The 17,204-nt window shown below is 36.0% G+C and overlaps 1 protein-coding gene across 1 annotated transcript in view; it reads right to left on the bottom strand.

Moving 5' to 3' along the window:
* Nucleotides 1–11,085: 11,085 nt before the first annotated feature.
* LOC121427257 (retinal rod rhodopsin-sensitive cGMP 3',5'-cyclic phosphodiesterase subunit delta-like) overlaps nt 11,086–17,204 on the bottom strand; it is a 72,164-nt gene continuing 66,045 nt past the window's right edge. The window contains exon 5 of the mRNA XM_041623582.1: nt 11,086–11,521. Within this exon, the coding sequence (XP_041479516.1) occupies nt 11,440–11,521 (82 nt within the window). The 3' untranslated portion in view covers nt 11,086–11,439. The remainder of the gene's footprint in view (nt 11,522–17,204) is intronic.

Below are 17,204 nucleotides of genomic sequence, written 5' to 3'. Positions count from 1 at the left end.
GCTGTCCAAATTTCAACTCTTGTATTTAGAAAAAAAAACACTTTGCCATGTCAAAATGGGGTTTGTTCATATTAGACATGGTCCATATTCTGAACTTGATGTTAATTTAAAGTTATAAACCATGGAGAGCCAGATATCACACAAATTTAAAGTGACCTTCCATTGACAAATCATGGGGAAATCAAGGCTAATCTCAGAACAGAAAAGGGATTCAAGTCTTTCACTCGGCTGCATGCCTGGTGGTGTTGTGTAACAGATGCCGGCATTTCTGGGAGGTCTGTTACATGAGAGCAATAGTTAGTAGACTAACCAACCAGAAGTAAACTGTGTGTTTTCACTTTGAAACATGTAACTTTACAGAGGTTATTTATTTTGGTTTAGCAATCAGGAGACCTGCTATGAGTCTAGGAATCGGTTATGTTGGAAACTAGAACTGCGACGACCTGAAATAAATAACCATGAGTTTGGTTAAATTTGTTCTGTCCGAACAGGCCGAACTTTTATCGCATTAGTCAGACAGGCACTCGTGACGAACAGATTATTTTATGCATGTCAATTAGCCTTTTGCAATTTGATTCAATTTTCCCCATGATTTGTCCATTGCAGGGTACTTAAACATTGCAGGCTAAATTAATCAGCCCATGTAACACTCAAATTAGACATAACTGTCCAACACCAACACCAGCATCAAACTTTATATCACCCGCACAATGTCATAGCAGACTTGTATTTTCAATTTTGGCTCTCCAGAGCATTCAATATTCTTGAGATAATGTGTTTGTCACCCAACCAGCGATAAATCACACAAGACATGGAGAAACAGAACAAAGACATTCATAAATTATGGAATTTAAAGCAATTTATTTGAATCATTCATAATCATGGCCGTATAAGTAGTCCTACCTGTACATATGTAGCTTAATACAGGCCTACATATAAATGCCATTCTCGGTTCACATCCTTCATTACAGGAATTTGAGAAAAAAAAAGAAACAACAGATGTATTTTAATCTAAGTTACAAGGAAACTAGACCACGGAGGATAGAAAAGATGCTGCTTAGATATGGAACCATATTAATGGGGCAGGTTTCACAAAGACAATGGCTGAATGAAATTGCATTTAACTATGACAAGCCATCTAAGCCACCGTGTGCTTTTAACTGTCCTTCTGTGAAAGGCTGTGCGTCACAGAAATATGGAAATGTACATTTCATGTTTTCTACAACAATCAACGGGAGAATAAACTCAATGCTATTTCATCCTTGATCTATAAATACATGACAAACATATAACCCAGGAAATAAAGAATCTGTACAAGGGCTATTTCGTACAATTAGTGGACGAACTGTTCCTACAGCCCCATTTCGGTTCCATGCTGATACATTCCTTGAGGTGGCAACTGAGAAAAAAACTGGCGTCAATGGCCTACCATAGAAACATGCTATTTGTGTCATCTTTTAAAGCATTTGTGAAACACTGCAAAGTTACAGGATCACAGCTTGGCTATTGGTATTCAAGACCTTGTAACACAAAGTCTAGTAATTAATCGCTAATTTGAAAGAACAATTTTGATTGGCACTAAGTCTACTGAGCAAAGTTCACATGCAACAATGATATCGATGGGCCATTTCATTTAGCAATTGACAGCTAACTTTTGTGTTAAGGGCCCAGAACTTGTATCTCAAATTTTAGGAAAGAAATCACTGTTTTGGTTTAATTATGGGAGAAAAAAAACAAGTGATGTCCTGTATTCCAATCCCAGCTTTCAAACCTTAAGACATCACATATTGTCCAAGGGGAAGGAATTTTCATTCTAGAAATTGCCATGGCCGCCATGTTTTGTTGTTCCCCTGAACATTCAACTAATTTGAGATGCAATGTTCTGTCGCCGCCTCCATAGCACATCACAAAAGCTTTACAAGACAGTTTTATGATATCCGGAGGTGGGCGCACTATTTCAACACACTGCGTCGATGCCCCTACAGCTAAGAAAAACAAATGATTCATTTTACGATCACTTGGTAAAGGATCAAATGATTACCAGGTTATGAAAGTGACATTCATTTTCAAAATAACTATCAATTACACCTTACAGCAATCAGATGCTTCAGTAATAGTATACAAGGATTTTTCACACAATTTTCATTTATACATACATGTATTGTATAGAAATGAAGGCATACACTATTAACAAAGTTACCTTGCTTTGTTTCGAATGCAGAAATATGTAAGATGAAAATAAGAACATTATCTTCTACTCTCGCACATATATAAAAAATAAAAATAATAATTTTGGCAGCAAAAATCACCCCGTACTTAAGATCGTCATACTGCAAACATGACATTAGCTTTTCTATACATACACCCAACATGTTCAATGCAGTGTCTGGTCAAATTACTGCAAGATAAATTCAATTCATGTCTATATTGGGGCATGGAAACTCTAAACTTTCTGAATTCATGCATGTTTTACAGCATTTTATCCTATACTGTTTTAACGATAATCCTGTACATGGTATAAAGGATTAGATACTTAATTCAATAATTCGTTAACAATTTTTCCATTTTTGTAAAATTCACACTCTAAACCTCTATTTAATACATCCGTATACAAAATGGTAGTATACTATGTATCCCAAACAAATTAGTACTTTGGAATGACAATGAACACACAACACTAGCATCTCAATACTTTGATAATAATGCATTTCTAAAGATAACACGCTTCACATAAATGATACTTAATACCAAAAGTTAAATGACTGATGTTAAACAACAAGTTCCTTTATCAATTTCTTTACAAAATATAATAGAAAAAATGGATTAACAGAGAAAATAAGACGGTTATTCATTAAAGAAAATAGATGATAATTCTGGACTTCACACACAAATGACTAAAACATTTACAAACAATGATCAAGGGAATAAAATAATATACAATTAATGCACATTTATGAGTGTGTTATGACGATGCAGCACACTCGAGGGTATTTACAATTATGCGAAAGCAAGAGGCGCTTGCGCCGAGTGCTTTTGCATAATATTGTGAATGCCCGAGAGTTGCTCGCATCGTCACTAACATCACGAATCTTAAAATGTGCATTAATTGTTTTATAAAACGGGTCGGCAAAATGATTTTTTTCATGGAAATCTTGTTCAAATCCCTCCAACTTGTGTACGATCGCACAGACGAAGAGATCACAAGACTGTCAATTATGACATCACAGGCGTATCTACTATGCGCGCCTAAGTAAGCGCATCAAAATCCTAGCCAGCCTCTTTTACTGAACGCGTATCAGTTTTTACGCGCTACTGGAACTAATGCTGCACAAAAATTGCACGGTGTTGCACAAAAAATGCACAGTGCTGCACGAAAAATGCACGACTGGAAGGTTGCGCATAATTAAAGCATGAACACGTGACTTGAATACGCACTCACCATTGGCTACATCCTTGAACCCGTTTTATAATCTGGATTAATGTACATGTTAGTTGTCCCTTCAGCTACATGTATACATATATGTGCAGTTCCTGTGTATGGTAACGCTTATAGAAAGGTTTCTAATTTTAACAGAACGTTTACACTTTTAGAAATTTTAATCAAAATTATTAGAAAATTAATGAAATGTACACAAATTGAAAGTTTTTACAGTACATTTCATTAATAATTAACAAAAAAAAAACCTTTTGGGCACATCTACCCTTGCTTTCTGCACAAAGCCTGAATTCACAAAAAGGAGCAAACTTACAGCGATCGAGGCTGGTGTTAAGAGACTTTCCAAACAGTGCTACAGTATAAATTCTAGCAAAAAAATACTCGGCCAGAGTGTCAGTGAGGTATTTTTCTAATTCTGCTTTTAATTCTAAAATCAGCAAGAGTAAAGCAATCTTGCAAAAAGTCACATGACCTTGAATATGTAATTTAATTATGATCATACAATTTACAGATTCAAAGAGGGCAGCCTACAGAATTACATGTGTAGTGACTATCAAAAAGCTTTTTGCACACATTAATTCTCTAATGATAAAGAATGGGACAAAATGAACCATGGAAATTCCATCACAGATGAAAAAAGTTAACAAACTAAAATGCAGAGTAAGCACGTATAAATGTGCCTAATATGACGTGTATGTACTCAAAAGATAAACAATGCCTAAACCGTCACTATGGTTAGAGGAACAAAGTCAGGCAAACAAACATGTGGATGTGTGGCTCAGGCATTTACTACACTGTTGGCCAATGGCATGGGAATTCTATTCATTTTCATTACTCATTCTCTACTTGTTTTCAGAATTCGAACTTGATAGTACCATTACATGAATTCTGAATATACAAAGATTAAAGTGAATTTCCTAACTATGAAAGAATATAAACAAATGAAGAGATCTATATATGAGCACAAACTAACAGATTGGTTGAATTACAAACTGACAAGACTATCTCGGATGTATTTTAGAATAAACATGTAATTAACACGCCTGTATACAAACTGATTTCATATTCATATATATATTTCATTGAAATCCTTCTTGAAAATCTATAAGGTGTACCTGACATAGCAATCATCAATGTACAATTACATTTAATGCAGATTGATTTCAAACAATTGCAAATCATGAATTATTCATAATAATAATATCAATATTTATTGTATCATATTGAATGTAAATACATCTTGGGGGTGGGGGACATCAGTTTTAATGGCTTTGATATTAAAACCGGTCTTATTCTTATCATTTATAGTATTTGCAAAAGGAAAAAAATACACCTAAAACACCCAAAGCCATAAGATTAAAGGTCTTTACAGCTACATGTAGTAGAACATGGATTGCAAGCTTACATACATTAAGCAGAGTAATACAGGCAGATTTCATCGACATGAAGTGTTTGATAATTTCAACTCCTCTGTTTAAAAAGCACGTGATTACTTCAAATGAAATATTTGCTAGCATATTCACAAAACGTGCCATCGCCGCACACTGCTGATTAAGAAACCGCTTTTGCTTTATTACCCACGCACAGCTGCACACAGCAACACACGCAAGAGAAATTAAACACTCATCTGACACATATTTCTACATCACATCAACTAGCTAACTAACCATGATTAATACAACTGATAATGAGCATTCAGTGTGAATGTGAACACATTTCTGTTCACACACACACACACACAAAATCACAATATACATATACAGGCACTTATAGAATCTGATTTGATATATTTACAAAGTTAACACATACAACCTCTACTTTACATATGGAATAGAAAAAAGAGGAGAAAATTTAAACTGGACAGCGTAAAATGTCAGCGCAACAAAATGGAATCTGCATTTTTACTGCCTAATTTGTGTAAGATCATCACTTTTCAGATGAATGCTGCACTTGTATAAAGGAAACACACAATACAAGAAAACAGTTTACAACACTGCAGAGTTATGTCGATCGTCTATCAACTGTCACTTTGAGACTTCACCGCTCATCTTTTTTTTTCAGAAAAAAAATCTATAAATTTGCTTTTTAAATTCAACAAGCAACTAATAGTGTGTTAATATCGTTTACACTTTTTAAAACTGACATCCACTGGGTTTGAGCAATTGAGACGGGGAATCAACACTTTCAATTATCATTGCTTGTGAGCAAATAAGATGATATATGGCAGCATTTTTATAAGTTAATTGATGGATGTAAAGTACATGTAAATCTTTATGAGACCAACAATAACACATGTATACCTTTCTATCACCATCAGAACTTATACCCTTTTCATAAACCTATCCTCCAATTAGCCACCTAAGAGTAATGCGGATAATTCAATAAAAATTGCGTTCACAAACTCCGAAAATAAGCCGCATTATTTTACGAGCGCCCGTCCTGAAAAAGGCGGATAATCATCATGACAACTGGACACGCCCTCTCCGATGCGGTTGTGTTGGAAAAGGGTGACCTTGTGACCGCACCATGGCAATTATCCGCATTATTTGGAAATGCGTTCATAAACTCAAAATCTTGTCCCAATGCTGCTATTATGCGGATAATAGCAGCATCAAAATAATGCGGATAACTCTTGTCCTCCTCCAATTTTACGACCAAATTATGCTGCTATTAGCCGCATAACTGGGTTTATGAAAGGGATATTAAACTCTTGAGAGTCTTTCATTTCACATGAATGAGAAAACTTGTACTTCAAACACAAAAGAATCCATTAGATTTTCTCCTTTCATTAAACAAAGATATCAAACAGAAAAGTTGTGCCTGGTGTTTTAGTCTCTAGCTGTCAACAAACAATTATACATAAAATATCACATTTATTGAAATCAAAACAATGTAGGACCAATTATAAAGACAATCGCTTTGGGGTTTAGTTCTCAGCAAATATGAGAAAGCGAAAACAAATTTTTTTTTCTAATGCTTCATAAGGAGGCTGTGCATGTACATTTAACAAAAGTAGCCAGTCATCGGGAGAACGCATGGAATGAGAAAAATGGTAAGCAGAGATCAAAAGCACACCACTATATCATCATAAATGAGGGAGGACGTGAAACGGGGGAAAACAGCCCGAGAGATAGGGCAATAAACTAGTAGCCGATAATGGGAGACCTTTTGCAGATGCAACCCTTTGAACGTAAATAACCTTTTCAACGCTTTGCTAAGGTAACTACATGTACCTTGGTCATGTGACCAACATGGGGCGGGTGGTGTTGGATGGTATAGATTTTTGGTTTAGGTTAATTACATAATTCTTGTTTTCAGCTAAAAGCTTGAAATACCTATGAGTGTTGTACCAATATATCAAAAGCTGGATGTACATGGAGAGAAAATTAGGTCAGTTATACACAAATAAAGGTAAAATAACTCAAACAAGGAATTTGTCCTAATATCCTTTATACATGTAGCTCTAATGCTATTCTTGTTAAGTCTGTAATAACAGGTCATGTCTTTTGTAGAGCAATTTTTACATATCTTTTCTGTAATTAACTATATCATAACAGTAAAAGGTGAGATACATGTACTTTAACATGAGAGAGTAGATCGGGTATATCGTTGCGTCATGTACCTTCTCTCCCAATTCCCAAGCTATTAAAGTATGCCACATAAACCAATACCTGAGCCATGGATCTTAAATGCAAATCCCAACATGAGCGAACCGATGACGTCATATTTCACCCCGTGCTTACCATGGATTCCATTTACTCATTAATGCAGCCTCTATCCCTCATGACATTTTAGAAACAAACAAACGTGTAGGAATGAGCTCTGGAAAGCAGATTAAAGCGGATCTTGAGGTAAAAATATACCTTGTGCAATCACTGGGGGAGCTTTTCATGAAACAAATGATTTTCACTGTCTTTGTTACAAGCTACTGAAATCCTTGCATATGATTGGCTGAGAGATAACTAGTCAATGAAAATCCCTGATAAATCATTTCACGAAACCGTACCAGGAGAGCATTATATGAAACGTGAAATCAGTGATTTTTCACCGACAATTTTGATCTGAGTCAATCAGATGCAAGGATTTCAGTAGCTTGTAACAGTCAGTGAAAGCCCTGGCTATTTAAATGATGAAAAGCTCCCCAGGTTTATGAGATGAGACCCAATCGGGCATAAATGCCTTGGCAAACAACTGGCTTCCGAGATAACAATATGATAGACGTGACTAACTCTTCCAATCGCTTTCAAACAGGATGAAAAGCAACATCGAAAAGAGTGTACAGGTAATTTTCAACTCCTCTGCACTCGGCAATATTAAAACGACAAATACATGTAGCAGTCATTTTGATCGAAGAAAGTGTGAAATTTGGACAAGTTTTCTTGTGTAAGATTTGTATTTCTCCATCTTAATTTACTTTACCACTATGCAGTTGTAGTTTCTGCTTAAAAAGGCCATGTGAATCATTAGGGTTTGACTTGTTACTGTTCAATAAACTTGAAAGGAAACTGTTGAGGAATTACATATTGTGTATGGGGGGTAATTTCTCCACTCTTGTCCAAGTTGAAATAACATTTTGCACTGAATCTAAAAGAAATTTATGAGGCTTTCCTTCAAAATTTCTAAGAAAATGTTTAAATATTATGGGAATATGGGAAGGGGGGATATCAATCTCCCCCCCCCCCCTTTAAAGGAGGTGGGACTGATCTGTTGGTTCAAAGTTCATTGAGTGTGTGTGAAGGCATATTTGCATTATTATGTTAATAATTCTACAATATATATTGGATATGCATGTTTTCTTTCCATCAAATTGGACAGGGGGGACGGGGGGGGGGGGGATTAGTAAGGCATAGAGAAGGAATGGGTGTACTTTCACTTAATACCCAGTATGCAAAGTTCCTCTTGTGGGCCTATTTTCACTCAAAATCTAAAATAAGAAAAAATAGTGAAGATGACTGTTATGTCACAATGCTATCTCATGGGCCCAAGGACTCCATTTAACCTGAATTTGGATCAAATGTTCTTTTGAATACTTCTGAATGTTGGCCATGTTCAAGAATGCAGTCATGATCCATGCATGCACATGAATCCTGCTGATGATAATGGGCAAGTAATAAAATCCCACCAGAGAATGAGTGATCTGTATAATACACACCCAAAACACGCCGCCACTTTAGATAATTGAAGCTAGAAAGGTCAGGTCATGTGACTAGTTTTTTCACAATGCCAGGCATGATATAGGATCCCTCCAAATATGATGAAAAATGATACGGTCTTGTAATATCGACGAGCATAAATAATTGAATAACCAATTACTGTTATGAAACGATTTAAGAGTACGCCATTTTATTACATGAATCATAATTTACACTCAAATTTATTTCGTTGAGCCTTTCGGTAGAAGTAGGTCCCATTTGTATTCATAATATACAAGTAAATATGGTAGAAAATGATTATCTGATATTATATTAAACTGATATCAAATTGACAATAAAAAAATAATTATGTAATTGATTTATAAGGCAGCACATAATTTCTCAACACAAAATATGTCTTACTTTCCTTTTTGTTAATATATTTTTGATAAACTAGCAAAACACCCTTTAACTTTAAGTTTTGACAAATATTTATGATGAGCAACAAGAAAACATGGTATGGATTCATCACATAGCATTGCCCACACACAAGGCAATAAAATGTGGAAGCCGGAAGTTCTGTTGAGATTAATGTTCCAAACACACTATAGGTGGTTTCAAACTGCCTCGATCACAAGAATCCCTGTTCAATTACAAGAACTTTTTTTAGGCTGAAAAATCCCCATTAATTATTCCTGCATTCACACCACCCTGAAAAATACCCCTTCGGGATAAGTTCCTGAAGTTACGAACATGCGCAGTATGGTCTGATAAGCAGGCAAGGCTCGAGATTCAAAATCACTAGCCCAGCAACCACCCACGGCGCCACACCCAACGACACGCTGGGCTAAAAGTTCCCGTAATTTGCTTTCACATCGCCAAAATACCGGCGACCTTGGAAAAATCCCGCGAAAGTTCTCGTAATTTCTCCAAGTATCTACTATTTAGCGGGTATTTTCTTTCGGGGATATTACACGTAGTTTGCTTTCACATTACCAAAATACCGGCGACTATACCTGGTATTTTCTGATCAGGGTAAATTTCCCGATCAGAGAATACCTGGAACTGACGAACTTTGAGGCGGTCTGAAACCACCTACTGATTTTCATCACATTATATCATACTGATATAATAATCATACTATGTGCACCTAGTGAATAATATATGGCTTGCTTCATCATGTTTATGTCATGTTGAGGTACAGTATGGGGAAGAAGACAAAATGTTTGAATGTTATTTTTATCTTTTTATCTGTGACAGGGAGACTATCCCATGCCTGCCAGAGTAAAAGTGATCAAGATATACTACATGTATGTCTCAATCAAATTTCAATTATCAGAATTAAAAATTACACATACATCTGATGAATGCTTTATGTCCAAAACCTGTTTGCTCCGGCGGATTTTCACCAGCAATTTCCTATTCAAAGTACAATTGAGAATTAAAAAGAAATTCATTTTGCAATACCCTTGTTTGACACAGACCCACATGTACAGTTTAGGCTAAACTCTTTCTCAAAATTGCAATTAGGATATAAGGGAAGCAATGCTTTTGTTATAATGCCCCTTTGATTTATAAATAATTTATGCAAATAGAGGTATACTGTAAAGATCTTTCCACATACATCACATAATAACTATTTTTAATTAGTGGGTATTCTCTAAACTCTCATACCATAATGAATGAAAACCAACATCTCATCTAACAGTGAATTATTGCAGATTAGATTCATGTAAATGAAGATTGATGTTGATAAATCAAACTAAATGTTGCATTGCAAAGACATTTTTTTTTCAATGGCAGTTTGTGTCAGCAAAGGTAAGGTACCCTAGTTGTCGATAGGAGACTGTTTTCCACATTCACACTTCATTGTGCATCACAGAACTTCTTACTTGTTTGGATGATATACACAGCACATGTACAAGACAAGTTAGAAACAATGAAAATATAAAAGGCCAGAAACACAGGCTTTTAAAGGTAAAGTCCACCCCAGAAAAATGTTGATTTGAATAAATAGAGAAAAATCAAACTAGCATAACGCTGAAAATTTCATCAAATTCCGATGTAAAATAAGTTATGGCATTTTAAAGTTTCGCTTATTTTTCACAAAAAAAAAATTATATGCACAACTCAGTGACATACAAATGAAGACAGTCGATGATGCCCATCACTCACTATTTCTTTTGTTTTTTATTGTTTGATTTATACAATATTTCATCTTTTACAGATTTGACAACTTGACTGCCCCATATAGTATTAAACAGTGCTAATTCCACATCTTCAGGGAGGAATTACTATTTGTTTCACTTGACAATGAGGAAAAAATTAGAATATTTCAAATTTCATTCAATAAGATACAAAAGAAATAGCGAGTGGATGACGTCATCAGTCTCCTCGTTTAGATATCGAACAGGATGTGCATATAACTATTTTGTGAAAATCAAGCGAAACTTTTGTCATAACTTTCTGATTTTATGTATGATTTTGATGATATTTTCAGTGTTATGTTTGTCAGTGTTATGTTTGTGGGATTTTTCTATTTTTATTCAAATCAACTTTTAATTGGGGTGTACTTGTCCTTTAAACCAAAGCACATATCTCATTTCCTACTGTCATATGTCTCTTTCATTTAACATGTAATCAACAAAGCCACATTTAATACAAAAAGGACAAACAGAAAAAAATATTCATACATCATAACGAAGAGAGAATGTAAAAGCATTACTCTTGTCAATAGTTATTTTTTTCAAGGTATTAATATATATATTTACAATCAAATGTGAAAATATTTAATTACATAGGTTTGATAATGTCATGTCTCTTCGTTCGCGGTGTTGATGATGCGGCGAGCGTCTGAGCTTGGACAAAATGTCAGACGTAGTATAGCCTTACTCTGGATGTACTTACGAGGAGTTCTTCGTCGTAGAATTTTGTTTCGATTACAACGTTGCCACTGTATGCATGAAGAAAGAAATAAAAGGGAGAAAATGTACAAAAACATCAATGTTTGAATTATCATTCAAACTACATGCTTGGGTGTTTTACTTTCAAAGAGACTCCTGGGGGGAAGAAAATGTATAACATGACTAAGGGTGTGTTTATGCTTTCATTGCGAGGACAGAATTGGCGTTTTCAAACGTAGATTCAAAACGATGATTGTAAATGTGGTTCTGGAAATGCTGTTTATGCTTAACTTTTCAGAGGCGAAATCACGATCTCCAGCTGGCTTCGCATCATAATTTTCATTGAACAGGAAAGCGAGGTCGAATTGGGTGCGCCTTTTTTTCAAAAGTTTTTTTTACGAGTGTTATTATGTGGAGATAACATGGAGCAATGTGACTGTATTTGCCCGCGGATTTTCATCTCACCGAAAGCATGTACCAAATGACGTAATTTAAACACGTTTACGATCATGGTTCTCTTTATGCTTCCCCAGTATGCCTGATTCTGGTCAAACGAAGTTTACAAACGCACCTTTTTGTGAGCTTACGATCTGCGTTTTGAAACAGCGTTTAAATGAAAGTAAGAATAGACGCAACCATGTTTTGGACTAATCACATATGGAAACGCTGATTCTGGCCTGAAAAATGGAAGCATAAACATGGCCTTAAAGGGGAATCCAGCCTTGGCCATAAAATGTTGTGTTGGGAAGGAGAAAAATAAATTAAACAGAATGGTGAAAGATTGAAAGAAATTGGACAAGCAATAAGAAAGTTATAGCTGCTTTAAAATTGAGATCACTAATACTATGTAGATTTCAAATTGGCAACTGGGTAAGTAAATTATGACAAGGGGCAAGGACAACTTTCCCATAGGCCATGTACTTTATTATCAGGGATTTGTGGTTTTCTCCTAAGTACCCATTCCCCTGGGGCAGTAATCTAAATATAACCCATGTAGTATATTGTTTTATGTCCTCATGAAAGAAAAATATAATTTGAAATATAACTTTTGGGAAAAATTACATTTTAGCCATAATATGTATTGGAGTACATGGAAGAGTAGTCCTTGCCTTACATCACTATGACATCCCATATGCGGCCAATTTGAAATCTCCATGGGTATAGTGATTACCAATATTTACAACTTTTAAAAATTCATATCTTTCTTTTTGTTTGTCCAATATTGTTCAAACTTCACCTATCAACTTGTCTGATTTTTCTTTTTCTTATAAAAACAAGTTTTTATTTGGGTTGGATTCCCCTTTAAGCATTGTGGTCCAATGAATGAGCCTCTGCATGTGTAATTCATAGGGTGCCATTAAAACATAGGGTGCCTCCAGTTCTATGATATTTGCTTCGGTGACAACTGCTCCACTCTGAATTTCACACACTAATGGAATGGTCAACCTCAACCCTGGGTTTAGAATTATATCTTACCTTAATCCTCACATAAAACTCTATTGCAACCCTAAACCTAATCCTACATCTCAGACGAAATTAAGCCCAGAGCAATTGTCGGTCACCCCTACGTCACACTCATCAATCAATGATCCCACTGTTTTGTAAATTAATTCACATAGACAGCGGACTCATTAATTTTAAACGGCGGGCTGATAAGTGTGGAAACCATGGTAACAAGTATGAATTTCACGTTCGGTGAAAAAACGACACATTCATCTCTTGAGGCATGAAATCTGCATAAACTGAGGTTTCAGACTCCAGATTAAAAGCCATCTTTTTCATCCGGGCTCTCTTCAGACTATCTCTAACCAGTGGCGTACCTAGGATTTTCCACAGGGGGGGGGGGGCAAAACCGTCCACTGAAAAATTTGACAAGCAAAAAAAAGGGTCTTCAATCATAAATAAAGGATTTCGTACCAGAAAAAAATTCACAAGCAAAAAATAAAAGAAAAGAAAAAAAGGTCTTCAAGCTATGTCATGGGGCAGGGGGGGGGGGCAAAATAGGTATTCAAGCTCGTCAGGAGGGGGGGGGGCAAAATAGGTTTTCAAGCTCGTCAGGGGGGGGGAAGGGATACGTCCTTTGCATGGGTTGTGACTCGTCAGGGAGGGTGGAAGTTATGCTAGTGTCTCTAACGCAACTCCAAAGATTATGTCTGCAATTCCCCAGTTCCACTCTTTTTTATACCCATCGATTGCTACTACATGTAGCTCTTCCTTCATCTGTGATTTTATTTCCTAACTGCCTCACTCTATCTTCTCTATTCACTCCTCTTTTTAACAATCTATCCTTTATCCTTCCTTATCTTTCTCCTCTCCCTCCCTCCATCTCCCTATTAATCTCTATTCACTACTTGCTCTTAAACATATCAATTTCCCATTTTTTAAATTGATAACACACCCATGCGGTAAATTCATCCTAAAGATTCCATATTAATAATCTACCTTTTTGTACAGCCAAATCCCCATTTTCCCCCCAACCTTACTTCACTTCATGAGCTGCTGAAGCCGTGATGATGATTTGAGAGTATTGCAACCTTTCATAATTATGAACTAATGATCTACACGAAACAGGGAAATCCACTTGCAGAAAGTCCCACTCATGAGGGGCCGCACGTATGTACTTAAAGGTAAAAAATAGTAGTTGCAGCAAACAATTATTTAATAGAAAAACTCTTCAAAATCAAGGTTAATTTCCACAATACTATCATAGATCTAGATCTGGTACATTGTAATACATTATCAACTTATCTTTGTGAAATCATTAAATTTTAGCCGAAAACCGATAATTCTGATGATCACAACACTGGAAAACATATGTGCATTAATATTGCTCGAAAAAATACCCGACATTTGACGGAATTCCATGCTTATTTCTCAGCAATCACGCATTTTCTTCCAGAATTACTTGGCACATATTTTCATTCATACGTACAAACACTTTTGGTGGTAAATTCACTGAATTCTGTTCAAACTCATTTTGAGATTGTTACCAAAACTGGTATTTATCTTAAATGGAATTGCCCAAGATTCTTTCTCCATCTCTGCCTTCTCCAATTTTCCAATTGGCATTAAAGGGGAATGAGACCTTTGGAACAAATAGCCTTGTGTCGGAACAGAAAATTCAAAGAATGAGAACAAAGAAAGTTTGAGAAAATTCTGAAAAATGATGAGTTTTGAGCATTTGAATATTGCAAGCACTAATGCTATCGAGATCTCTGCCTTCTCCAATTTTCCAATTGGCATTAAAGGGGAATGAGACCTTTGGAACAAATAGCCTTGTGTCGGAACAGAAAATTCAAAGAATGAGAACAAAGAAAGTTTGAGAAAATTCTGAAAAATGATGAGTTTTGAGCATTTGAATATTGCAATCACTAATGCTATGGAGATCCTCCTATTGGCAATGCGACAAGGATGTGTGATGTCACATGTGAACAACTTTCCCTTTGATGGACTATAAAATACCTTCAACATGTCTCTTTTTGCTTTTCCTTATGGTGATACAAACTCTTTATCTATGATGTATTCTTTAAAAATCTGTATTAAATGCCTTCCTATATTAGAAAGAACACATGATCTATTGATAGATGTGATAAGAGGCAATTTAAGTGATAGAGTTGTTCACAAGTGACATCACAAATCTTTATCGCATTGCCAATTGGAGGATCTCCATAGCATTAGTGATCGCAATATTCAAATGCTCATAACTTTCACATTATATGTCCGATTTTTCTCAAACTTTTGTTGATCTGTTTCGTTGATTTTTTCGTTTTCACACAAGCTATCTTGTTCCAAATGTTTCATTCTCTTTAAGGACAGAATGTGATCGAATCATTCCAAAGTATCGATGATTGCTTCCCTTCACCTCCATCCTCACCTGCCCTTCTTTCTACCCTCTCCACCCCCCTTTCTTGCTTCCTTCAGCCCCCCCCCCCTCCCTGGGTTGAACCTTCCAAACTTGTGTATCCTTTCATATTCTCCATCATGCACAGAGGCAATGTGATGACATTCATCCCCCAGACGTGACTTGGATTTGTCTCAGACTCGCGTTTGATAATTACCAAAGGTAAAAATCCTCCACTTCTCTTGACATTCACACCTCCTCTCACCCTATAACACTCCTTCGCTTCATTGGTAAGTCATTCATCCCTGTTTACCACTCTCTACCCAGGTTTGAATCCTTGGGGTGGGCTTTGCACAGGGAGGGGAGGAGGGGTAAGGAGGAGGGGGTGCAGATGATGGAAAGGAGGAAAGGAATGGTGAATAGGTGAGCGGTGATGGACAGACAGAATCTTCTTATATTATTAAAAAGACAAAAATCAATGAAAAAATGTAATTCAATATTATGAGCTACACGGTTGAATATCTATAAAAAAATAGGCCCTATAACATCACAAAATGCAATGGTCCCACTCCATATTGGATATTGTACTATTTATTCACATGGCATCAAATGCTTCATTCCATCACATACATTATCTAAAAATTTGTTTCCATCTGCTGAAAGGTAGAGTTTGTGAAAAAGATCCCAACATTTTGTTTCCACATGATTATTTGCAACTAAATGAAAAGAGAAAGAGGGAGGCGAATAGATACTTCATACAATCTGAATAGTCTCGTAACACCTCTATGTCGACATTTGGCTCAAGAAATAAAATACCATTGTTCAGCAGAATGTATGATAGGAGGAAAATTCCTCATCAGGTAGAGGTTGTCCAGTCTAAAATACCAATTTAGAGGAAGAAAAAGAAATAAGAAAAAAAACTACAATGATGTCACACAGACATTCAATGAGTATTTGTCAATGAATAAGAACATAAAAGAAAAGTCAAAGTCACAATTTTCAAACGGATTTGTTGATATCCTTCTAGCCTATTAATACTTTATCACCCCAACCTATGCATTGAATTAATGGGGGGGGGGGGGTCAAATTAAGTGTTAAACTTTCGGATTCAAATCAGAACCACTCTAAGCCATATATTTTAAGGAGTCGTATTATCCCAGTTTCAGGAAAGGTCAGTATCATTTTATTTCAAATACACTGAATAATATATATAAAAATAATTGAAAATGGAGTATCATATTGCTTTACCAAACTCTATCATCATTATACACTGATAGACAGGTATTGTGTCTCTGTCAGTAATGAATAAATAATGCAATAATGAGATTCATTACAAAACACTAATGTAAAAAACATGAATGACAGTCCTAGGTATTAATAAAGAACAGTATTAGAAACTGATCAGGAAGGAAAATGCCTTAAATTCACTGTAAATAATGAGAAATGTCATTATACCAAATACTGTACATAAGAACATGGAGGACATGTTGATATGACTGCCATGGAAACACAGTCACAATACAGTGATTACCCTCTGATGAAACTAGTCTGCAGTTAGAGGCATTTTTCTATCAGAGTAGAGGAGGAAGAAGGGAAAAGACAGGAAAGGGGGGGGGGAGGGGGCAGAGAGGGGGAGAGGAGGGGAAGAGGAGGGGAAGCAGGGAATAAGAGAGATGAGAAGGGATGAGAAGAGTGGGAGGGGAGAGAGAGGGAGTCGGAGGGGAAGAGATAGGAGGGGGGAGGGCAGAAGGGGAGGGAGGGGAAAGGAGGGGGAGAGGAAGGGAACCCAGGTAGAGAAAAGGAACGGTCAGATTTTTATTTAAAAATTAGATTCATTTTGCAAAGTTTTTTTACTAATATTGCACTTTTAAAATTAATATTAATTTTACTAA

Source organism: Lytechinus variegatus, chromosome 14 (assembly GCF_018143015.1).
Source record: "Lytechinus variegatus isolate NC3 chromosome 14, Lvar_3.0, whole genome shotgun sequence".
Classification (NCBI taxonomy): Eukaryota; Metazoa; Echinodermata; class Echinoidea; order Temnopleuroida; family Toxopneustidae; genus Lytechinus; species Lytechinus variegatus.
The sequence above is the reverse complement of the archived record's forward strand: the minus strand, read 5'-3'. Positions and strand labels throughout refer to the sequence as shown.